At 28.8% G+C, this 26,360-nt stretch overlaps 1 protein-coding gene across 4 annotated transcripts; it reads right to left on the minus strand.

Annotated features, from left to right (window-relative positions):
* Positions 1-1,585: 1,585 nt before the first annotated feature.
* Positions 1,586-25,730, minus strand: LOC106691540 (probable peptidoglycan muropeptide transporter SLC46). Of its 4 annotated transcripts, none has more exons than XM_014437336.3 (10): positions 25,475-25,730; positions 14,398-14,636; positions 12,805-12,979; positions 11,020-11,208; positions 9,977-10,240; positions 9,026-9,127; positions 7,337-7,474; positions 6,925-7,008; positions 4,816-4,975; positions 1,586-1,767 (listed from the first exon to the last, which is right to left on the minus strand). In XM_014437336.3, exons 2-10 carry the CDS (start codon positions 14,614-14,616, stop codon positions 1,689-1,691), a joined length of 1,410 nt encoding a protein of 469 aa, XP_014292822.1. In that variant the 5' UTR covers positions 14,617-14,636; positions 25,475-25,730; the 3' UTR covers positions 1,586-1,688. The 4 variants fall into 4 exon arrangements, with proteins under 4 accessions (XP_014292822.1, XP_014292823.1, XP_014292821.1 ...); XM_014437337.2 differs by lacking the exon at positions 25,475-25,730 and adding an exon at positions 19,441-19,555; XM_014437335.2 differs by lacking the exon at positions 25,475-25,730 and adding an exon at positions 19,321-19,514.
* Positions 25,731-26,360: the final 630 nt, after the last annotated feature.

The raw sequence follows: 26,360 nt of genomic DNA on the forward strand, positions 1-26,360 counted from the left end.
AATCCTTTTACATAATGCATTTAAGATATGATGTTATCTTACCTCTTCAGTCAAATCTCTCAAACTTTACACTGAATCACAACATTATCTTCTCCAATTCTTCAATATATTATCTTCTCCTTTATTATCAATATATTTTAATTGAACGGCCTGTTAATAAAACAAGTCTAATTGTTCTTTGAGGTTCAGATAAAAACTGTTGCAGATGTCTTAAATAGTTTATTTGTCTCTCTGGACTTAGAATATTATTAACATGATTAATTTTGTAAATTTGGGAATTGTAGATAAAAAAAGAACATAAATACTTTGAAAAATGTAATTTTCCAACATTTTAAAAATTTTGATGATATTCTACAATTTTTTCTATATTACAATATCATAAGTTTAAAAACTAATAATACTTTCCAAGTAGTAAACATATTATTTATTCTTAAAAGAAATTAACAAGTAAAAATTAAAAATTGATATCCTGATGGAGGCATTGAAATATAGATACCACGAGAAAGACAGAAATTAATTTCATCTAAAGAATAATTTTACATTTTTATATAGGGATAAAAAGCATAAAAATAAATATTGTAAAGAATAATCAATTTTCTAGATCAAATCCAGTTTGATTATTTTATGGCACATTTTGTTTGATGCCATTACCACTTTTTGCTAAATTCTATTTCTACACATTATATGCTTACATCTACAATACAGCATATTTGTTCAATCAGTAGTAAAATGGAAACATTGCCTTCATACATGGCAATTAATGGTTCTTGTAAATTATATTAATAATTAAAATAAACTTTAATAGAAGGAAGACGATCTGGGTGTGGTCAAAAAGCAATTAAAAAACTTTATTAAGAGCCAGTGTTTGTCCCACTTTGCATTGGGCTAAAAAAAGATGCAAACAATTAAAATATGTTAACATTGTAAGAGAAGAACATGACATGAAATAAAAATTAAATTAAGGTTGGGCTAAAGAAGATGTAAAGAATATGTGAAAAAATTAATAAAGTAAATTAAAATAAGAAGTATGAAGATAAGTATAAATAAAAAAAGAAATACAGTAAATAATTAGACATAAAATGAACAGGAGAAGTAACAACAAATAGAATAGTAGATATAAGAGAAATATAGAACACATTAAAAGATGCAAAAATAAGGAAATAAAAAAATAAGTGAAATTTTAATGTTCTGTCTTCTATATTTACTTTATTATTACTATATTTCTTTCTCTGTTTATTTTACGTCTAATACTTCACGGTATATTCTTTTTTTCTTATAGTTAATGTTATAATTTTCGCATATTCTTTTTATTTTTTTTAGCACCATTTAATTTGTTTTTGACCCAACCTGGACCATCTTCCATTTATTGATTACATACAGTTTTCTATAATAAACTTTATTGTTATTTTGAGTTATACATTTAAAACAGGAATCAGTTAAATCCTTTACAAATATTGAAGTGAAAGCTAAAAATACTATCACAGTCTAGTTTAATTAGACTTACAAGATATTTAATATGTATCATCAATTTGATGAATTTATTCATTTGAAAATGTCAACCATACTTTTTTTCTTTGGTTGATACAAAAAAAAATAAAAATAATAATACTCTAAAACTACTTCAGATCTAGAGTCACTACTATGTCAACATTACTAAAAATAATCATAACAACAGGCTTCCATTCTGTCTAATGGAGTGCAGCTCTCTCTTCTGTGTTTTCTTTAGCCTCGGCAATATTCTTTCCTTTTAACCTCGAGTTCATGAATCTGCAATATAATAAATCATTTTGTGAAGTTACAAAACATAAGTGCTTTTTCAAAAATATATGTAAATCACACTAAATATTTTTGGAACCAAAAAATTCCAGGACCCTCAAGCAAAACAAATTAACTGAAGTGTAAGCACAAACAGCCACTTGAGTTGATTAAAATGTTAATTTGGAAAAGTTAAATTTGTTATTACTCTCTTAACTTTGTAGTAGTATATATGTATTGAAAACATCTTATTTTCAATTTCACATTCCTAATTTTTAACTTTCTTATAAATTAAATCCAAATTTTAGAGCTCATAAATTGGTATAAAACAGTTTTTGCATTAATTACCTTTCCTAGAATACTATCTGATATTCTTCAGACCTTCTCTAACTTGATTATCACATTTTAGATCAATATCTGTATGGATGACCTACTTATAATGATCAGTGTCATATTTACGAACCCGATTTTTGTGCGACTTTTATTTATTTAAAATTGGGGTTATGGGTCTCAGTTTTTGATGCCCCCATTAGCAGTCTGCATCGAAAAGCCCTAAAGACTCCACATCAGTAAGCCCACCTTAGAGCCAACCTGATGTGACATTAACACCTGTGCCTGACAGCCACTGCCTCCACAACTGGATCAACGATTCACTGGACAGCCTTTGACCAAGAAAGACATGGATCGAGCGAAATAGGCAACAGAGAATCATTGTGGTAATGAAAACATCTCCTGAGATAAGCAAATATATTCATACGAGACCTTTCCCAGTCTATCTCTTTTTAAATCAGAATGTATTAATGAATGCATTAACAAATTCTCAAATTAGCAAGCACTTGTCCCATCAAGAATTTATTTTTGATTTTAAAAATATATAAATGCTCATTAACCAAGATGGTTAAATGTCACTATATTTTATCCAACCTTCTCCTCACAAATAATTAAGAACTCCAAACCAAACAAGAAAGGGTTCATGATCGTAAACCATCTAAAATTGTATAGTTTCCTAAGCACCTAAATGATCAAAAATGAAGTATGGAACATTTAATCCCAAAGAAATTTATTTATAAAATGTTATGAAACTATTGTAAAAATCCAGTATTAACATTATCAAAGTATCCTTATGAAAATGTAATTTTCTTGGCACGCATATACTTCAAACACAACTGATCCCATAGATTTTATTCTCGAACTATTGATTAAATTTATTTTAAAAAAAAAAAAAAAAAAAGGAACATATAAATAAAATAAAGTAAGGAAGGGCACCAATAATGTATGTATATATTTAGATATATATTAATAATGTTATTTATCTATTTAATAAAGGAGGTAAAAAAAAGAAAGGAATATATCAATAAATAAAAATCAAAGATTATCTAGATAACCTGGTTTCAAGAAGGTATATTAGAGTTTTGATCTTCTTATTTATAAATGTTAGGAATTTTTAATTTTTATATCATTGGCAACAATATGTTTATTGTTAATAATTTAAGGCTAATAAAGAGAACAGAAAATATTATAATAGAAGATATATTTAATCAGATACCTGATGATATTTGACCAAAACCGTCAATATTCGTTATAATTAAATAAAATAAAAAATTTAAATAGGGAAGAGGACTTTTCATTCACTATATTCAATTAAATATATGAACTGAAATATATGAAACATAGTATAATTTAAGGTAGTTTCATAAAAATATAATAATTGGCTTTTCATTACATCAAGAGGAGATCACGACACAAAAAATATTAAGAGACAATCCTATCCAGCTCACACACCCCATTAAAATCCCGATTTAGCAATTGTCCTATATCACATTTGAAACATTTACTTTTAGTGGGAGGAGGAGACTTAGGTTAGTTAAGTCGAGCAATATTGAAAAAAAGCTAAAATTGAAAAAAACTGTATGAAACTCCCCTTATCTCCGCCCTTATGTAGCCTTACTTATCTTACCTTTGAAACAGGCACTTATGTTAGTCCATGTACAACATGTTACAATCTTTCTAAGGGGAGATCATAATGCCAAAAGTAGCAGAAGGGAATCCTTCCTGGCCACCCTGGCTTGCTAAACCCCGATTTGGTGATGGTCCTATGTTACCTTTGAAAGATTTACTCAAAGCAGAAAGAGGAGACTTAAGTTAAATCAAGCAACATTAAAAAAGTGGGTAAAATTGGAAAACGGCATGAATACCATTTTAAAATATTTTTAAGGTATTAAATTCAATCTTGGTTACAAAGTCAAATTCTTAACATTCAAAATCATAAGGAAGAAATTAAAAGACTTGTTACATAAGTGTAATTAAATTAATAGCTTCTGTCATTATTTCCTTTCTTACTTTATAAAGTAAACTAGCACATCAATGATAATATTAGGCAATTTATTAAGTTTTTTTATAGTAAAACTTAATGTCCTAATAAAGATTTTGCAATTTGATTGTTTCCTTGCTTCACGACAGAGCAATTGATGTTTTATGGGGTTTTCACTTGAGGTAGTCATGATGATTGGGATGTTTAATTTGAATATTTTGATTCATTGGATGGATTCTTGAAGAGTTTTACTGATGCCAGATTGACGAGATAATTTTGTTTTTGAGATGGTGTATACGATTCAATCATCACAGATGAATTCACAAATTTAGATCCATGGGATATGTTATATCTTATCCGCAGAAATTTAATGTCGGATTGTGAATTTTAATAAAGTTTTTTTTTTGGTTCTATATTCTCCTATTCTAGCCATTGATCGGTGTAGCTTGTTAGACATGCTCAATTGGAAGATTTGTTTTTTATTTAGATTAAATATTTCTTAAATTGTATATCTCTTGGGAAAACCTTCCAAGTTAGATCACTAGGTACTGGTATAACATAGACCTAGCTGATTTTGCTACGAGATAAACAAGTTGAGAAAAATTTAATCAAAATCTTTTTTTTTAGAAATTCAGACTTATGAGGTTTTGATAGTAAGCTTTTGTCTAATATTAATTTAATCTTTTTTTCATATAGAAAGAGAATATAGAATAGTTAGAAGTAGTATAATTAAAAATAGACACACTCACATGGTGATGAGCAGTACCAAAAATTGACTAGCAGCAGTCACTAAGAATATCGCTTCAGGAAAAGAAGATTTGATGGTGTTGATGTAGACTTGGGAGAATATGAAGCCTGATACCAATGGAACAGTTGTATCGCAAACAGAAAGTAGGGCAAATGCTTTGCCTGGAAAAAAGTAAATAAACTTACTACATAATATTACAGATAATGATGTATTTTGAAATGCATAATTTAAGAAATAATAAAAATGCATGCAACTCGGAGGTTCAATAGTGTTGTAATCAATAATCACTACCTATAAACCTCTTTCCCTAGGCCAGCATTAAAATATGAATCTACAAGATCAACCTCAACACAATCCTTCTCATATCTCAGGTCCTCGTATAATATTTAAATATTTACCTAAAAGTCTGGGCCACAAGTTCTAATGCATTGTATAGTCTTAAACACTTATCCCATAGTGATTCAACTAAAAAGTATCTTTATAGACCTTACAGACCCATCTTTTGTGCTGTGTGTTTAATTAAACCAAGGTCTATTATAAAAATATAGACACAGTTCTTAATCTTTATAACAGGTACTACCATTAGCACAAGATCCTGAGACATTTTACCATCTCCCTAAATATATTATTTTTATTAAAATTTTATTAATAAACTTTATCATTCATCATTCCTTATGCTGGGGAAAGAAGCGGTTTCCATTCCGTACAACATCACCGGGTTGACGACCGTATTGTAGTGTCTTATCTTTGCGTTTGTTGACAGGCTCCTTTTATTATATAAATTGCTTGTCATAAAGCTTAGTCTTTCCAATTTAATTATTTTCTCTTTAATGATTTCTTTCTTTGGCTCATTGCTACATATAATCTCCCCCATGTACTTGAATTTATTTGATACTTTGATTCTCCCGTACCTTGTCTCCATTATTTTCTTTTGGAATTTTCTATCTGTTGTCATTAATTCCATTTTCTCAAACGATATCTGTAAACCTGTCTTTTCAGCTATTTCCTTCAAAGTGTTCAACTGCTCTATTGCTTCGCTTTCAGTCTCCACCATTAGGGCCAGATTGTCTGCGTATGCCAGGTATCTCACTTTGATGTGCTTGTTTTTAGTCCCTATTGTTGCACCAGCATCATTCCACATTTCCTTCATGATTTTGTCTAGGACTATGTTAAACATGTTCTTACAAGTTAAGGTTAAATGTTAAGGTCTAACTGATGGACCCCAGAAACTTGACCCTTGATTTCGTCTCCATCAGTGTCAGCTCTATTAGCCTCCTTGTCTTCCCATTATTATATTAAACAGATGAGGCAAGAAACTAAGAGACAGAAAATAACAGATCAAGACTGTTTCGAAAGGGATGACTATGAGAGAAGACTAAAAGAAATTAAGGTCCTTGTGGGGGAGAAAGGTACGAGAAAGGGTGTCTCATGGACTCAAGAATGAAGGAAGGAGCAATCAGAAGGAATGAGGTGGGTAGAAAGAAAAAAGGAGAGAAGGGGTATGAAAAGAAGTGAAAATAATGCTATTCGTGTGGTCTTTAAGGGCGTTCTGTGAAATAAAAAAAAAAATTCATTCATCAAAATTAACAAACTTGTATTGATATATGAATATACATTTTAATTTTTTAATGAGAACTTGTATACCCCCTTTTTAGTTGCAAGAGCAGTTGCAAAAATTTACGGGGAAGGGGATAAACCTAAAATTTCTAAACTTACTGGATGATTACTGGAGGTTGGGGAGTATCCCTAAAATTATACCTTTTCCTAAACATTTTTGGAAAACTAACACTTCTAAATAGATTAGATTTTTAAAGACATATAAAGAGTTTTGAGTGTAAAAACTCTTTGAATGATGTTTTACCACAATTTTTACATTTTTAAGTAAATTTTCAACTTTTCTGGTTTTTGAAATTATTGGGGGATTGTCCTTCAGCTCCTCCTGCCATCTCCTCCCATGATATCCCTGATCAGCAGAACACCTCTGCAATAGCTAAATTCATCATAACATGGCTTTCAGTACTATTTCACTCTTCATCTGAAGCCATGAAAAAATTGTCTTACTTAATTAGGTCGTAGTAAAATTATAATTGGTATCTTTCTAAAACATTACCTCTTTCAGAAGGTGGTACGAGTTTAGAAGTCATGGACCTCAGTACAGGCGCAACTACAGGTCCAAAAGTAGTAATTACAGCTCCTGTGACAGCATTATTGAAATAATTAAATAAAATTTTAAATGGTTTCAAACGTTTATAAAGGTTAATGAGTTATTGAGTATTCTAAAATAAATATAATTTTTTTATGTCAAATCTAAACTATATAATTTAAAAGAAAACATTTTTCAACTGATTACCATGCTTCTTCTGAGTTAGGGGAGATTACAATATAAATCAAATGGTGGCTAGCAGAGAGCAATCATTTTATGAAATGATAATAAATACAAATTAAAGGAAGTTTATAAGTGCAATAAGACTGACGACAATTAATATAACTGTTATTATAACAAAATTAATTTTTTTACTCACCAATATAATACCAGGTTGGGTTCTTGAAAACCATAAATATAATCCTAGCAGTAATGTGAGATAATGATCCAATCATCATAATGAAAGTATCTCTTAATTTTAAATATCTCTGAAGCAGGGGAATACCGACTAAGAGTCCTAAAAATAATTAAAATGTATTTAAATTTTTTTTTTAAACAAAATTTCCAGTTTTGTTCAAAAACAGAACCAAAATACAATTTTTTTAAAACATATATTTATTCTCATCTTGGACGTTTTGGGGAAACAGATCCCCTCCCCTTTTGCATTATATAATTCACTTTTTATTTTAATTTGTTATTTTAATTGTAATTAAAATTTGTTAGTTTCATTTCTGATAATAAATAAAAGAGTATTGTAACATTATATTATACTTACTTCATATGTTAAAACTATTAGCACAATAATAAATTTTAATCTCTCTATTATATAAAAAGTTGTTGGTAATCAACATGTAATATTGTATTTTACATATTTTTTTTATTTCTAAGCCACAAGGATGTAAAATTTGATATTGGGTGGGGAGGTGTAGTGAGAAATTGGTGAAATAAATTTCTTTTACTGCATTAGATGCATTTTAAGAAGGTGCCGTGGAAAGGGAATATGATAGATAGGTAAAGGGTATTGTGTCTGCTGTTTGCATGGCGGGTTTCATGATGTCAGTAATAAGTTAGTAGTTCTCAGTCGAGTCCAAAACTGTTTATGGGTGTTTGACACCTTTGTGGGCTTCCTATTGGTATAAATTTCTGAAAAAGTGGGTTAGTGCAGTGTTGGAGGCTATCAAAAAATTTGAAGTGCCTCTGTGAGATGAATTCTGTCACTGTCAGCAGTGCAAGTGTAGTATAGATGTCAGTTTTCACTCTTTGTAAAGTAGTATGTTTTACAACACGTCTCAGGACAAACTGTTGGAGTTCCTTCACTGTTGTGGGTGCTATGTTGGCCAGCATAGGTGCTCCGTAGAGGAGTATACTTTTGTATATCTGTAATTTGAGGCAGAGAGAAAGGTTAAGAGATGTTAGCAGATGATTAATCCCGTAAGCATTGGGTCCTAACCACCTTTATTTTCTTATGGCAGTGGCGAGTCAGAGTCAGATGGCTGTTAAGGGTGACACCCAAGTACACTACACTGCCTACTAGTCTGTTCTCACACCCTGCTACCCTATAGACTTTAGGGAGAAGCCAGTAGGCAGAAAATAATAGTTGGTCTTCTTGGGATTAACTGAAATATGTAGCTCTTTCAGTTTCAATTTTACATATAAGATGGAAATTTATTTTAATAAATTGAAGTACAAATTAAAATTTATTTATTTTTCATGATAAAACTATATTGAAAAAAGTAATATAATCTGAACTACGGAACACATGTATATTATAGTTATACAATTTGAGCAACGAGCAGTACAATAATGGGCAATTGCATAATTTGTGAAATGGAATTTGGCCTGCCGTTACCCAGACAGGGAGTGCCTTTTTAGTTTTTATATAAATTAATTTTTTTAAAAAAAAAGTATGTCATATAATGAAACAAATTAATCAAATTATTTTTCTTTCAAACCATTACACTTATAACATTAGTAAAAATAATAAAATAATAGAAGCTAACGCTTTTAAAATAATTTAAATACACTAATGATAACTGGATTTGAAAAAGTATTAATACTTAATGCTTACCTATAATGAAAAATACTGACTGAAAGGTTCTGAAACTACTAAACTGTTTCACATTCCAATGAAATTTCCACTGGCTGTACAATTGCATCATTCTTTTCTCATCTGAAACTCAAAAAATCTTGATTATTCTGAAATAGCTGGTGCATTACACAGGGCAACAGAGATTTTGTGGTTTAGGATTGCACAACAGATATTGTAATTCAAGTTTTGTAAATATGAGAAAAAATCATTTTTTTTTTTTTAAATAGTCTATTCATAATTTATATTGTAAGAATATGAGGGTGGAGAAGAGGGAGAGAGAGGAATGTTATAATTTTTTTAACTAAAAGACTGTCATTATTTGTTTATTTAGAGCCTGATGGGAAAAAAGAGTATGCATTTTGAAACACTGAACCAGTCTTAATTAAAACAATATCAGTTAGGGAGTTCAAAATCTGTTATTAATTTATTAAAATACACTAAATATTTAATTTTACAATTGTAACAATTAACAACAAAATCGTACAATAGTAAACAAAATCATGAATGAGAATTAAACAGGATTGATTAAACCAAACAAAAAAAAAAATTATGATAGTCTTGGGACTAGCTGACAGCAGTAAAACTTCTGAAAATTAAATAATGTATTCAAATTTTATTAATAATGTGCATGTGTTCCCTCATTATAGGCTAAGGCAGAAAATACTAGTTCTCGAAGAATAATAATAATTAGAATAGAACAGCCATTTCGGCTTTTCGGCGTAAAACCCTCCGCTCCCGCCCTCGGTTGTAACATTACTAATCTGACTTTTCACATAGACAACTATATCGAGTAGGTTGGTCAATGTATGTCATCACAATCTCACAAGAGGAGATCATAACACAAAAAAACAAAAAACAATCACTTGCATAAGGCAATCATAAGGTAATAATCATAATTATTATAATTTAAAAAATAAATGCATAGCATACCTCTTTGTAAAGTGAATAAACCCAGTCCCAATAAGCATAAAATAAGCAATAGCCTTCTTCCTTCCTTACGTTTTGTAACCAAAGTTTTGAGAGTATTGCTGAAATGTTTCAGAGTACAAGCATTATATTCTCCTTCAAGAGATTCACGCGTCCTCCATGGAATAACAAGGAATGTGTAAACAATCGCTATAAATAGGAAAAGCGAATTCACAAGAAACATTCCTCCAAAAGAGCGATACAGTGGCCCATTGAATAAGTATGAACCTGAAACAAAAAATACAGTGTTTTAATGGTAAACCTAGTATAGAATCATTTTTAAATATAAGTAACCAACCTAATTATATAAATCATATCATAAATAATAATTATATAAAAAAATAAAAATTTCAATGAATTGGTAAGTACGAAAAGATTGGGCTTAAGTTTTTCTGTAAAAAATGAGGGCAGCAATATTGAGGTCACACCATTTTTTGATTAGACTAGATTCTGAGTAAAAACATCACTCTTTCTCATGATGGAAAAAAAGCATTTAGTTCCAACATTTTTTGCTAGATAGGAGCACCTCCAAATGACTTAGTGGTGCAAGAGGATATATTTTATTATCTAATAATGTATTTAATGTTTTTTTTATCAATGATTTAAGATTTTTAAGCATTATATTTTGTTTATATTTGCTAGTTCATTTTGATTGTTAATGCAATAAGGATAGAGGTATCTCCAAACTTTTAAGCTTCCTCCCCCATTCTGAAAAGAAGAGAGTGGATTGTAGATGATTCAGTGTGATTATGTATTCATTTTTTTAAAGAAAAAAAGAGCTAACTCAAAAACCGAATTTATAAAACGTTTAATTTTTATTTTCTAGTTCACTTTTTATATCTAATTATGCATATTGTAAAATGGATGAGAAATATAGCAGTATGAATAATAGTGTGCCAAAATAAAATTACAAAAGTCCTTAAGCATTAAAAAAGTAAAAATAATGAACAAGTTAAAAAAAACTATAAAGTGTAACATGTAATAATAGAAACTAAATAGATATCTACCAAAGGCTACACCAAGTGGCATAGGAATAAGGTAGGCCACTTCAAGAAGTGTTGTCCTCACGGTACGTTGCTCGCTGGTTGTTGTGTCTGATAGGTATGTGAAACATGACATGAACACAGTTAGATGAGAGCCAGTCAGAGCTGAAGGGAAACTGGCGGTGAAGAGTATCATCTCAACAGGCCACGTCTCTGTTGGCATTACATTTAAAATTAAATAAAAGTAAAACAAATATTCTAAATAAGATGATAATAATAAAAGTAATAAAGGTTTAACGAACCCAAAGGTTTGATCCTGATACTATCAATTAATATCTATATACATTTTTGCAGAGACGCCTGTCCAGACTCAAATTGTTTCAGTCAGTTAGTCTTGATGCAATCATCTCTTTGGTCTACTCCTAGGAATTTACTTGTCTGATCAATTTTATTAATTTTGCATGTCTATTTTATATATTGCAATATATGCACTTGAATTATACTTTATACTAATTATGTGAATAAATTATGCTGGTGCAGCTCCCACAATTCGACATTGTATAGCCTTCTAAGTTTTCCAGTTAACCCATCCTTCTTCAGTTCGAATACCTTGCTTTCCATCCATAAAAATAGTAGGAAGAATAATAATTTGGTAAATTCTAACTTATAAGTTACTAGAAAAAAAGTTTAACCTGCAATTTAATAATTGAAAAATTATAAGCATTTCCCACCTTCAACCTCATTTTTATTTCCTCATCAATTTCATTTTTTCTTGTTACTGGAGACAATAAATACTTAAACCTCTCTTTCTGTTCAATTGCATTTCCTCCTATATCTACATCACCAAAATTTTTGCCATTTCTGCTGCTAACCATATATTTTGTTTTATTTGTATTTATTCCAAGGATTAGTACTTTAGCTTTTCTTTATCTTCTATACATGATAAATAAATGAAAAATTATTTATATTAATGTAAAATTAAAATTCTAAAGTTATGAAAATATTTTTGAAATGATGCCATGCTAGCTGAATACACTGGGGCGAAGATCTGTGAGTACCATACTCCGAATGGTGTGGTTTCCCTCTTGAGGCAGTCTCAAGAAATGAATGTCGATATTCCCACTATTATATTACCAGGTGGCAGCAACCTCAAGATAACCATCAGTAGTTAGTAAAATAGACTACTAGGCTCACTCGCTGGTTCCAGTTCCAGAATTGTTATCATAGAAGAAAGTTGGGGATGTGGTCATGAAAGAAACAAACATTAATGCTTTAACAACTGAGCTCTTTCCAGTGAATCCTATCGTACAAAGGTGCCAAGAGCTCTCCAATTAGAGCCTTTTAATTAATAGAATAATTTTTCTGGAGAGCCAGTCGATTGCCCAAAATATTTTATTATAATTTCACTATACTTGTAACAGGTTTCCAAGAAGTGAATGATATCTTCCTTTTCTTTGGAGTTACATATCGGATAATTATCGATACTATCCTGCATCTATGGTTTTACATTTAAATTGAGTAATTCCGCTCTATACTGGAAAATCATGCGCATCGATACCAGATCAACATTATCATTTAAATATGGGGTTTCTGTTTCAACCGCACATAAGCTTGCATACAAAGAAAAATTAGACTGGAGACATTTTCCACGATTACTTTTTTTCTCATATTCCTTTATGCAATGTCTGACTGTGGTCCATCTTCCACGCATAACAATTACAAAAGGAAAAATAAAACTGAAATGACTAAATTTAGAAATGTTATAGGATAAAATTTATTTTTAGTCTGACCAGAAATGTAAATAATCACCAAAAAGTGCATTGATGTAAATCATGAATGAGTAAATCAGGCAGCCCAGAAGGCCAAGTAGCATCGGTAGTTTGCGACCAACACGGTCACTCCATGATCCAAGAATGAAGGCTAGAATGACAGGCACAGCATGAGAAGCAATATTCTCGTACTGATGAAACTTTGAAACCTCAATCTGAAATTGAATACAATTCAATTGCTATACAATATTAAATACAGCTAATAATAATAATTGTATTTATATTAGTATATTTTAGGAATATATACATAAATAAATACATATTTAACAGATTTCTTAAAAACTCCTGAAAAAATTATTGTGTACAGTATACCAAAAACAATAACTGTTGAATTTTTTTTCGTAAATAATGAAACATTAAAATTTTAAAAAAATGATATACTTATCAAATAGAATTTAAAAAAAAATCATATATAGAAATCCTATGAGGCCTATCATGCCAAACCCTAATAAATCCATTTCTATTTTTTCAAATATTTTTTGCCATTTAGGTCCTTTCTGAGATACCCACTATCAATATCTTTAACAGATTTGCTCATACAAGCCATATTTTTTAGGGAAAATAATTCTCTTTTCTAAGAAATCAAATTTTTTAAGTTTTTTGGTATCCTATAAAATTTTGAAAATTAAACTTTTTTGGATTCGACAAAAAGTATCTCAAATCTGATGGATTAATATGTGATATTATTTCTAATAAACTCACTAAAGTTCATTAACTGGCCACTAGAAGTGAGAGAAGCAGCACTGTAGAGGATCTAATGATTAACTTAATAAGAGTTACAGTATTGTAATGTACTTTTTGAAGTTAATTCTAAAACTGATATTTCATGTCATATAATCTAATAGTTGTAACTTGGAAATTTGAAGTTGGCTTTGTAAACTTTTAATATTTACCAAATGGTTTTTTTTTCAAGATAAAATCTTAAAAAGTACATCAAAAGGGATGGAATATTTTCAAGTATTCAGAAGGCAGAACGTAATGTTTTATTAGGAAATATTTTGAAGTTTTTCTTGGTATATTAAGATGTTTGATAAGAAATTTTAGAATGTTATTTACAAATATATGTATTGAATTGATGGGCTATGATTGTATTAATTTTGAAAAAGAAATTGAATAATGAATCTTAAATAAATTTCAATATTTAGAACTTTATATATGTTTTTAGGATACACAATGTTTATCATTACAAAAAAAACTTGGAATTTTATTATTCCAATCAAAAGTCTTAACATCCCTCAGATATCTACAATCAACAAATCCATTGTTAAATCATGTGAAAGATTGTACCAACAAGTGGAAAAATTTATTCAATTTTTTTAGAATTTCCACTTTCGATTTTCATGGTGATTACAATAACTTGCCTATAAATCGGGAAGTTAAAAATATCTTTTACACATGTGCAATTTTATTCAAAAACAAAAATGTTATTAACTGCTGAATTACCTAAAAAAAAGAAACTTTTTTTTACGCCAGTTCAGATTACTGGAGTCTTCGGATTAGAGATTATACTGTATTATTTTCAAATCATTAGAATCAAATAAAAAAATGTTAAGTAAGTAGCGAAGATACTGACCTGAACTTGAGTGCTGTAATTTGTATAAATTTTTTCATTAATATGATGACAGATGTTTTTAGGATATCCCAAGTTGACAGAGCAAGCTTTATAAACAAAAAATTGTTCTTCCACGACAGTTGTCGTCATAAAAGCTGCCATGTACAGGAACATTACTGGTTCAACTCCAATTACAGGGAAACGGTGCCTTATTTTGTATTCGTCGTCTTCTCTTACCATTTTTTCTTCTTTGACAGATGCTAAAAAAAAATAAAGGAATAATAACTTTAAAGTTAGTTACCTAAAATTCAAGAGTGTGCATCAATAAATAGATAGTTCAATTCTATAACATTTTGGTAAACTAAAACTACGTTTTCAAAATTCAGTTTTTGAGATAACTCCTTTTTACTTTGACTTATCTGTATATGTAATATATTATAATTATAATGTATATAGAAAGAATTTAGAATTCAAGTTTCAACAGAAATACATGTTTTTAGGTCCTCTGAGTCCAAATATAGTTGAGTCCCCTAAGTCCTAGCTTTCCAAAATTGTCTCTGTGTGTGTTATCAGTATACCTCGATAACCAAAAGTCGATCGAAACTGGAATTACATATTTATGGAGAGTATATGCGCCTGGAGCATGGCAGCAAAGTTTTTGACAAAATCGACTGACTGGCAATGTCACTTAATGGAATCAATTTTTCACCTTTTTTTGATTTTTATTAAAATAGCTTAAACAATTTTGATTAACTTTGATGAAGAAATGAATAATTAAGAAGTTTTTAATACCCGATAAATCTTATCCTCATTGAAACAATTTGACAGGGTTTAAATGACGAATTTTTAAAAATCTTTCTCTGAAGCACCTTTAATTTTGTTCATTTGAAAAAATAAACATTGTTAGAAATAACAAATAATGTATAACTAGAAGACATTAAAGAACTTTATGAATAACTATAAGGAAAATATTAATGATGCTGACACCAGTTTGAACAGAAAAGACGAGACTGCCAGATCTTTCTAGATTGCATTAAAGTTTTGTCATCTTTTGTTAAACTTTTGTATTCTTGCCAGGAACATAATTTATATTCGTTATTACCACCTCAAGAAACCCTTAATTACGAATTTTTAGTCACAGAAAATTAAGATTCTTTGTTAATACTTTTCACCTTTCCTGGTCTTTATATATTTTTTATTTCAAAAGTCACAAAAAAAAAATAATAAATAATACTTGGACAGGATTCCACCAATCTGCACAAAACTTGGGAACATAAGTAGGGTGGTAGCACCTTCCTGCTCTAAAATAGGCTAGTAAGCTGCAGGATAATCACTCTGAATGCCAAAAATGTTCAGGCAGGCATAAACAAAAGAAAAATAGATATAGAACTAAATGCCGGGTTTTTTTTTCTTATTCAGTATAATGCATACCAAACTGGAATATGACTAAATTTTTCTTTTCCAAATTGTATTTTACTGTCTAACATTATATATATATATTTTTTTTTTATTAATAATTAAAGAGTTATTGAGCATTTAGTGAGTAGTTTCACCAAATTCTTTGTTCTTTTACAGCAAATTACAACATAATTTAAAAGTAAGTACTACCTTTTCCTATCGTGGGTATTTGAAGGTCAAAATGAAATACTTATCGTTTGGTTGAGATAGTCATTCTGTGGGAACTCTTCTTTCATAGCTGATAGTGAGGAGTCTCCGAAAAGAGCAATTCACTTTTCGTTTTTTTTTTATTACCTCCTTTATTTATTTATTCATATAATATATACATATTACGAGGATGATGTATACAAGTGAAATATTGTCTTGGATTGACTGGTGGCAAAAGAGCAATTCACTAAATACTCCAAAACTCTTGACTTATTAATAAAAAATATCATATAAAATGTTAGGCAATAAAATACAATGAGGAAAGAAAAAATTTAGTCATCCCCCAGTTCAGTACACATTAATTCAATGCATACAATTTCTGTTACTGATGAAGCCTCAGCTTATTGTAATTGGACATCTCTTTATTGCTACATTGTTGTATTTTTGGATGTAGCACTAGATCCTTCTCACACCATTAAAACCAGTGGGGAAGTGCTAATCTAGCAGGTAATGAAGGCCAGAGCAACTCAATTTTTGCATCATTAGGAAGAGATTTTTTTTTTTTTTTTTTTTAGCAGAAATTTAACTAAAAACTGCAAAACAAAAATAGAGCTCTCTCCTTAATGAAGCAGACTCCTAACTTCTATTGTTATTTAATTATAAAAATCAAGAAAAGATTTTTTTTCTAGGCTTACACAAATATGATAATTAACAATGGGATTTGAAATGGTAATTTACTGAGGATTATGCATATGAAAATATAATAAGAAACAATAAAATAAGCAATTTGGACTGTCCGCTCGCCCATCTTCAGTTAATGAATCTTTTTTCATTGTTGACATATCTTTTTTTGTTGGCATTTTTTTTTTTTTATTAGTATCCTTAAATAGTTATTTAAAGATCACTTTTTGTTTGTTTTATAAAATGATTTGTATAATTTTAAGAATGAACAATGCAACAAGAACAATGTATTATGTTAAAAGTTTTATAAAAAGAGTTTATTATGTTTTTAAAAAAATTACAAAAATATCTATTATAAATGACACAAAAAAGTGACCTTTTTTGAGGTTAATAACTATTTAGCGTTATTAATGAAATAAATATTTAAGAAAAAGAAAAAAATGCAAGATAAAACAACAAAGTAAAAGAATTAGTACCTAATGAGGACGAAGAGTCTGAAATGTTGGAAAAAATATTTTATTCATGTAAAATTGATTAAAATAAAAGGTTGAAGTAAGAAGGCTAACAATCTAGAAAGGAGAAAGCAGAAAATAATTGAATAATGTTAGTAAAAGCTGTTTACAGATCATTATTGTAATCTCTTGGAACACAAATTTATCAAATAACTGACCTTCATTAATTAATATCATTGGGTATAACTGTTATTGGAAAACAATCAAACAAAAGAACTGCAAAATGTATAAAAGCAAATAAATAATCAAAGTTGCTTGAATTTAACGTTCTACTTACTATTATCAGCATTTTTATCAAGCATTATTCACCTCAACTGGCTACTGTCGTAAGATAAAGTTCGAGCTAAGAGTTTTAGACACTTAATGCATTTTACAATGATAAAAGTTTAAATCGAGTCACGTAATCAACTCATAAAACCCCTCCTGCTGAAGATTATCAACGATTTTATTTGGGTAATACAAAAGTTAATATTTGTTATTATGAGGTAACACGGATATCAGGAGATTATATCTGGTTACATAAATTAGTTAAATTAGTTACATAAAACTAGTAATAAATAAACTAACACACTTAACATTACATTATTACTACTACAAAGTTTTTTATAAATAGTTATAATAATAACAATTATAAATCAAATAACTGCCGATATAAAAGTAACACAATTAAACCAGAGAAGCAATAAAAGAGAAAAAAAGTCTTCTTCCACAATATCTTCACATAATATATCCTCAAAATGTAGTATGAAAAGGGGAAATATTTGAATAGATAAATTAAATTAATATTATCAAAATAATTTGTAGACATTTTTCATTTAAATATTAAGAAAATATTAAAAATATGAACCGTGGTCATGAACAAGGTATAGACATTGGTTGAGAATAAAAACTTATTTGTAAAACTGGATTGTTAATCTACTGAATGTTACAAGTTTCTATAAAAAATGATGGAGTAATTATTGTATCATGTCATAAATATTATTTTTTAGAAATAAGAGTCAAAATATTTTACATTCACACTCTGATTTAAATTGGAAGAAGATAGTCGACCTTATGAAGTAGATTGTAGGATGATAGTCTTGGCGGCGGTCAATAAAGGTATCAAAATAGTAAAAGAAAACTATTTATTGTAAACCAACGTATCGCCCCACTTTGCAGGGCTTTTTATCATTTAGCCCTGACGAAGCCCTGCAAAGTGGGGCAAAACGTTGGTTAACAATAAATTGTTTTCTTTTAAAATTTTGATACCTTTATTGACCACCCAGACTATCTTCCTACAATCTAATAATATACCTAACTATAAGTTAAAAGTTAATTGCAATTTATAGATAAATTCCTTATTAAATTGAGTTATTATAAGTATTTATATGTCTTTGAATGCATTTTATAAGTAAATAGTATGTGTGGAGCTATTCAACATGATTGGAATATTTCATGATTTTAAATGCTAAAATTTAATTTATGAAATATTTAAATTTAAAGATCATAAAATTCCCAAGGTCAAGGTGACAAGAAAACAGTGCTGATCCTAAATTAAACATGTTTAAATTAACTTAAATTAAATTAAACGTTGTGTATAAGCAAGCTACAAATGCATATAAGATTGAAATATTCATATATACAACAAAATTGAAGCTTACTAAAAATTAAGGGGTTTGTTAATTTACAGTACAGTTTTATTTTGAACATAAACTCATGTCAAATTGACGAAATTAGTTAAAAGAACCTTCAATTGTTATTATATCAAATAACTACAGAAGGTGCTGCTTTTAAATCAGAAAAGAAGTTAATTAAGTCTTCTTTGTACCTTTGATCAAGTTACTTACACCTATGTTATTAGTGTTTCTAAATTCCATATTACTATATATGTAGGCCATTTTAAAAAATATATAAAACAGCATTTAAGTCATAATAGACTGATTATGTTTATTAGAATGGATTTTATCTGATGAATAAATAAACTAGGTTGCAATAAAAAATAAAATTAAATAAGTGATCTGTAAGAAGATGAAATGAAAGACAGCACTATAAACACTGACATAAAACCAGTAATTCACATTATGGCAAAGAAAATTTATTCCTACTATAAAATGGAATCATTAATACTAGCAACTACATAAAACATTAGAAAAAGCAGAATACGAACCAATGAATCTATTTTCTTGACAATTAAACGTCTCAAAGCACTTTAAACTCCCTGTCCAATAATTTTTAAAAAACAAATTTTTTCACCGTTTAAACTAATAATTTGGTAATACATTAGTACCTGATAGTAAATGGAACACTGAAAAATTTTAACTTATCTTGAATCATACTGTCGGGCAGAACTAATTCATATCAAGTGATAAAAGAAATATACTTAATAACAAAAAGGTCACGGGTCAAAGATATTAGAATACTATCCATTATCAATTGTACACGGTGTGACACATACTTCAGATAATTTGTGATGTAAGGTTTGAAAAAACAAATTATGTAACATAAATAATTACGTAAAAATATTTAATATATAACCATATAACTTGTTTTTAACAATAATATAGGCATGCAACTGACAAAAAAAAATCAAATCGATATAAATAATTTTAATATTATTTAAAAATGATTTATTCCTACAAATTGGCCTCGTCAGAACGAAGAATTTTTTTTTTTAATTTTAAATTTAATGGTAAATGTAACAATGTTCCTTATTTTATTATGAGCTAAAGCAATAACTGTTTACTGATTAATTAGTTATAATCCATAGTTAGAGCAAGGCTTTTATTTCAAACTGAAAATTGAAAGAGCCAATTCTTCTTTCCTTCTTGGTTGTGTTGGCTATGGAGGCTTTAACATCTATTTCATGCTGGTGACAGCAGTCCAGTGATGACCTCCACTAAGTTATAGCAGTTCCCCACTCTTTTATAAGATTCATCTTCAAGTTTCTGCATCTTATTTGCGCTGCTCTAAGATGGCTCGCATGTTTCTAAAGAATTGTCCAATTTTCTGACCCACAAAGAAGAAATGGCGAGAATGCAGACTTAAACAGGTGTCTCAAGAAGATTAGGACTCTTAATTTCGCCTAACATCAAATATAAATTCAAAGTCTACAAATGATAAACACACACAGAAAAAAAAAAGGAACAATAAAAAAAAAAAAATGAAATAAGAAACATATTTATAAATCGGCCCCTACCCAGAAGCAAACCTTGGATACACCCATGCAGGGTTGAATAATGCCTTGACGTTTTCGAAAAAGCACTTCTCATTAAAGGAAAATAATTAGTCCCTTGACTGTCCTCTATTCAGAGATTTCACTACTATAAAGTAAAATCAGAGGAGAAACTAGCCTACTGCATAGTTCCAGCATAGCTAATTATTCATGGACAAAATACATTATTTTCAAATACAATGTACCACTTATTATATATAGGGTGTAACAGGATAAAGCCAACAAACTCCAAGTTGTGATTCTACATCTCGATTAAAATAAAAAAAGTCTACTGGTTCCATGTCGATTTATCGAATATAAGGAAAGAGTCTAAATTTTTGTGGGTTTTTTTTTCCGAATAACATAACTTTTCTTCATAAAAATAGCAATATCTCCTTAGCTATTGGTCCTAAAACAAAATCAAAATAATGGTTCATAAGATGATTAAATTTTCCTAAAAAATAGGTGCAAAATGGGGCACTAACTTTTGGCGAAAATGTAGACAATTTATATTAGTAAGTTAAAAATAAAATTTAGCAATTCTACATTTTTTTTTAAATACTTATCATTGTAACCATATTTAAAATTTTCTATTTGCTTCATTATAAAACTTGGTTCAACATCGTAGTTAAATTTGCCAAACTTTAATTGTTGACAGCATCTGTTTTCCGTCAGAGCACACTTTCCCCTTCCTTTCTTTATCCATTTTTTTTTTAATATTCTATTTTATATTACATTACAAATTGAAAGGTAATCCCAAAAATGAGTATGCTGTTTGAAAGAAGTTTTAGTGCTATTTGCAAAGCTCATACCAAAAAATTTATTTCCGTGAGATAAAAATAAACTATTTCAAAATTTGGCATTCTTTTATTTATTTATTTTTTAATATTGATCATTGCAACCATATTAAAAATTAGTTTAGGATACTGTGTAAGAAATAAATTGTTTATAGTTTCACCAAAGGTTTAATGAGCTTTTGGATGGTTGTTTCAATTTTACTCTAGGACTATAAGCTTAGGAGATATAGCTGAGAAACTTCGTGTTATTCAGAAAAAAAACAAAAAAAAAAAACAGATTCTGCCCTTGTTAGGAATCAAACATGGGTCAAGTAGACCTTTTGTTGTACTCAAGGTATAGGTAGAATCATCACCATAAGTTTGTCTACTTTAACCTGTTGTTTTGTGTGTACTGTAATTTTAGTTCTGGTATATATTTTTTTGAATTCCGTCTTCAAACATTCCCTAAGGAAAATAATATACAAATTGTTTTCAATGTAAAATTCGATTAGAATGTGGAATAAGAAACTTTTTAGGAGGTTATTGGTTTCACCAATGTAAGCACAATTTCTGTCTCCTCACATAATTATTCTGCTTTAGGAACTTTTTGTTAGTGTAAGCATTGACGCCATGGCTTAAGGTCATTGCCTCTTCGCCGAGATATTTTTTGCAAGTAAAAATCTACTTTCGTCCAGCTAGATCAGTTTTATATCAAAGAACCAAAAAGTAAATCCACGCTAATAAAGATAAACTCTTTCTTAATATTACAACGGTTATTCCTAAAATAAACAGCTGAAGACTCATTAAGATTAGCAAACAAGGAATGAGGTTTGATACAATGTTATCTCCCAGGCTGTTATAACATAAAAATTAAGACCACCTAACGATTTTAAACAATTATTGATACTAAAAAATTATAAAATATTTAAAATTGAAAAATAAGAGTCTATAGTTTACTGGTTTTAAAGGTGAGAAATTAACGTATTATTTTCAAAGAATTACTGCCCAAATTTATAAATAAGGCTGCTGCTTACGCAACACAATATTAACTTATTTAACTTAAAACTAAAATCTTCGATTCTGAGGACAAAAATATTTTTTATTACCTACATACATTACTGCCATACCTTTGGTAGTGAGGAAGCAAAAGTCGCTTTAAAATATCATAATTTAAAAAAAATTATTTTTCATTTATTTAATTTTTGTTCGGAAAATAATAATATAATTCACATATACACAACTAGCACACGCTAACCATTATCAAACAAAATCTGATAGTGCAACAGCAAATATCAGTTTACATGATGTTAGCGGCTGCGACAGCTATCCATGAAACGTCCGCTTGAGATGAAACCTATAATTGACAGTCTAAAGCAGTGTCAATTAATATACGTTAAAATTTATTTGACCTCGATATTATTTTTTTTAAAAGAAAAAAGAATAAATAAATAATTAGACGAGTTACCACTAGTGAAAAAAAAACAACCTAAAACTGGTTTCTAACCAGGACAAACACAATACCCAATTATCTTGTGATGGCTAGGGAGAGGGCGCGAATCTCTCCTCTAAGGCTATGTTTTCGAAAAACTATTCATTTTAAAGATGCTTTATTCGGACTAAGCAATACAGATAAAATAATTAAATTTCATCTTACTGAAAAATAATTACTAATCACAGATAAAAGGAAATTGATAAGTAAAGAAAATATAATTGAAGGTAAAAATAAGTTAATGAAAGAAAATATAATTTTACAATCTAATGCAGTATGTAGAATTATTTTTTTGTAGTGAACTGAAGGGGAGGGGCATTAGAACTTAATAAAAAGATAACTTAAATATTTTTATTAAAAATATGAAATATACTAATATCAGATTATTCCAAATTCTTTAGAAGAATATAAAAAAAAAAAATGCTTTAATAATAAACATACATTTCATATTAATTATCGATTCAATTAGTGACTTGTATACTTACAGAAATGTATTCATAATTTGAGACGTTCAAAAGCCTATCGCTCGAAATAGTTCCTATTGTTGAATGGAATATGGTCCGGGTGCGGTAAAAAAAAACTCGAATAGTAAATAGTTATACTATTTTATTGAGCCAACGTTTCGCCCCACGTTGCAGGGCTTCGTCAGGGCTGTTTTGACGGCAGTCAAAAACAAAGCCAATTGTTTCCCAAAAGATTTCCTTTCTATATAAAGCAAAAGAATAAATATGAAGTAGAAATATGTAGTTCAAAATAAAGAAGATGGCGGCGTGTGTCCTTCTGAAGTCCGTTGAATCGTGGCTGAGCAGATTCAAATATTTTAAAAACTTTATTTAACTTCCCATAATAATAAAAAAGGTACAGTAGATTTAAGAAAAAATAGAAGTTTAGAAAAAGTGTTAAAGAATAATAATATATAGAAAGGAAATCTTTTGAACAACAGTTCCTATTGTTCTTTAAATAGAATTCAAAGGAAGAGAAAAACTGCTGATTGTGATATGTTTTCGACTCATTATATAATTTTAAACAAAACATAAAAATTATGAGTTGATTTTTAATTACTGTGCAATAAATATCTATGGAATACAAATACTTTAAATTTATTATTTATGTTAATAAGTGTTTTAAAATATATACTTACAATATATTTAGTAAAAGTACATATTTAGTATTCAAGTTCTACGATAACAAGAAAAAACAAAATTGATGAGGAAATAAAAGCGGGAAATATTTATTATTTTTTCAATCTCGAAATTGCTAAGCTCGCAGCTTGCTAAAATGTTTTTTAAATTTTTAGTGAATAAACAATCATCTAGTAGAATCAGTAATATTCTTTTCATATTCTTCAGATAGAGACAAATCGATTGGCATATAGTACCCATAAAAAAAGCGTATATTTTTTGAGCTACAAGCCAAAAATGCTTAATTTGTTAATAACTTTTTTATTTTTCGGAAAAATCGGTCCAGCCTACAATCTTCCCCATTACGGCCGGATGAACGGTATGACAGTGCATGAAGTACGATCAAACAAATTAGATTGGTTTGTTTTATTAGGTTTTATCTTTTTAATAGTTATTTATTGTACTCGGTTATTCTGTTATTATATTGGGACTGGTTATTATATTAGGACATTGTTTCTGTTGTAATAATAATTAAATTATATAAATAGGTTGGCAATCCCGATGTACAGTGAGGCAGAGTGACCTCAAATCACTAGCTGTAAATATTACCATTCGAAAGAAAATCAATTTTTAATGTCATTGAAGGAATAAGTGGAATTTTTAAATAACTATATTGAAAACTTCGTTGCAATAACTGAATAAGGAAAAACATTTGGTTGAGCCATCAGATAAATATTTACATAAGAAGAAACAATTACGCTGTGGTCAATTTGTATATATATATATATTTCTTTTTTCGATTTGTGTATAAAAGATAATGTACTTTTTAATGATTTGAGAAATGTTATTACTAGAGGTTTTTGAATTTACAAACATATTAATTGAAATACATAGAAGAACGATTGAGTATAGAGGAAAAATAATTTTCAGGTTTGGACATGAGTTAATTAAATATGTAAAAAAAATAATGGCAACATCATGCTCATATCATATCTTGTCTATCTGATAATCTATCACAAACTCAGAGAATAACGTAATGAGAGACTTGGAGGCTGAATATTGGCCAATTAAATCGAAGCATTGCCAGTCAACGGTCGTTATGCAATTGGATTGGTCGCGCATCTTAATTGACAATGCTTTTAAAAGATTATTTAAACAAGTTTAAATAAACCTTTTTTTTTTGTTATTGTATATTGTGTTAAATGTTATACACTATACAAATAAAAATATATATAAAAAATAGAACATATAAAATATGTTTTTAACTAATTTCATTTAATAAATTTATTGTCGAAATCAAAATTATTATGGTTAACAAAAAGTTAACTTATTAAAAATACAAAAACTGATTGACTATTAAATCATCCAATATTGTATACTATTATATATTACACATTATATACTAGAAAAAAACATAAACAATGTAATAACAAGCAAATAACTCAAAACAACAGCATAACTACAGATTGGAAAACGCACGTTGTTCAATGACCACGTGGTTAAGTGACCTCGAAGAAATAAAACTTAATTTTCGATAAGGCATTTGAAAATAATATAGAAAAAAGTGCCTATAATAGTAACAAAAAAAAAAAACTTTAATCAATTCTAGAAATATATCGATTCTTAAATTAAAGATTACAAACTTGCTAAATTATAACTGTCTTACATAACATATAAAACATTTTATAGAAATACATAATCTGATAATTTTAAAATATAGTTACCTAAATTATACAGAGGAAAAACAACATGAAACTCCAAGATCTAACTAAGCAAGCAAGTAGGAAGCAAAAACGACCGGTATTTGACCTTAAAAGTCACTTATTACTGTATAGTAACCGTTTTACCGGTCACCAGGTACTGATTCATTTACTCTTCCTGTTAAATGATTGAAGAGATTAGATTAACACCATAATCATGGGTTGTTGTAAGTTACTTATCACTTTCAAAAATTACTATCGCCACTTCGAAGCGCGCGATAGTAACAACTAAGAGCGACCTGGTGATTGTAGTACTAGCAATTGCACGATAGATAGCGTTAGTGTCAATAAGGTTACTTCAAGCTAAAATAATCGGTTATTTTTCTAATTTTGGTTAAAATAACTGTTTACTAAACTCCAATCTGGCTAAAATAAACCTATTTTCCGATTTTATACCGTATATATTAAGGAATGTTAATGAACTTTTAATAATCAGATAGTCTGAGGTTAAATTCTCAAAAATTGAAATGTTTTCGACAATGTTGTATCACTTAATATAAAGACGCTCTAGTTAAATTTATGGAGAGGGATATTTTATTAAAAAATAAAGTTAATACACGCTGATGTCATCAGCGAGTTTTAGCCGACCACAAATATGTTGCAAACCTATAATAACTTCATGTTGTTGAAAATCTAGTGAATTAATTCATCAGCAAAAGAGAAAAAATAAATGAATTAATGTATTCATTAAATTATAATCTTTAAACCCATTAATACATTTGTAGTCAAACAAAGAAAAAGCAATCAACGTTTACGGTGTTAAAGATGAATGAATAAACGACAAAATTGAAGCAATACAAATGTAGAACTCTAGTTGTTATAAAATCTCTAATTTATTTAATAAGGAAAA

This window comes from Halyomorpha halys, unplaced genomic scaffold (assembly GCF_000696795.3).
Source record: "Halyomorpha halys isolate HHAL.00 unplaced genomic scaffold, Hhal_1.1 Scaffold2473.1, whole genome shotgun sequence".
Lineage (NCBI taxonomy): Eukaryota > Metazoa > Arthropoda > Insecta > Hemiptera > Pentatomidae > Halyomorpha > Halyomorpha halys.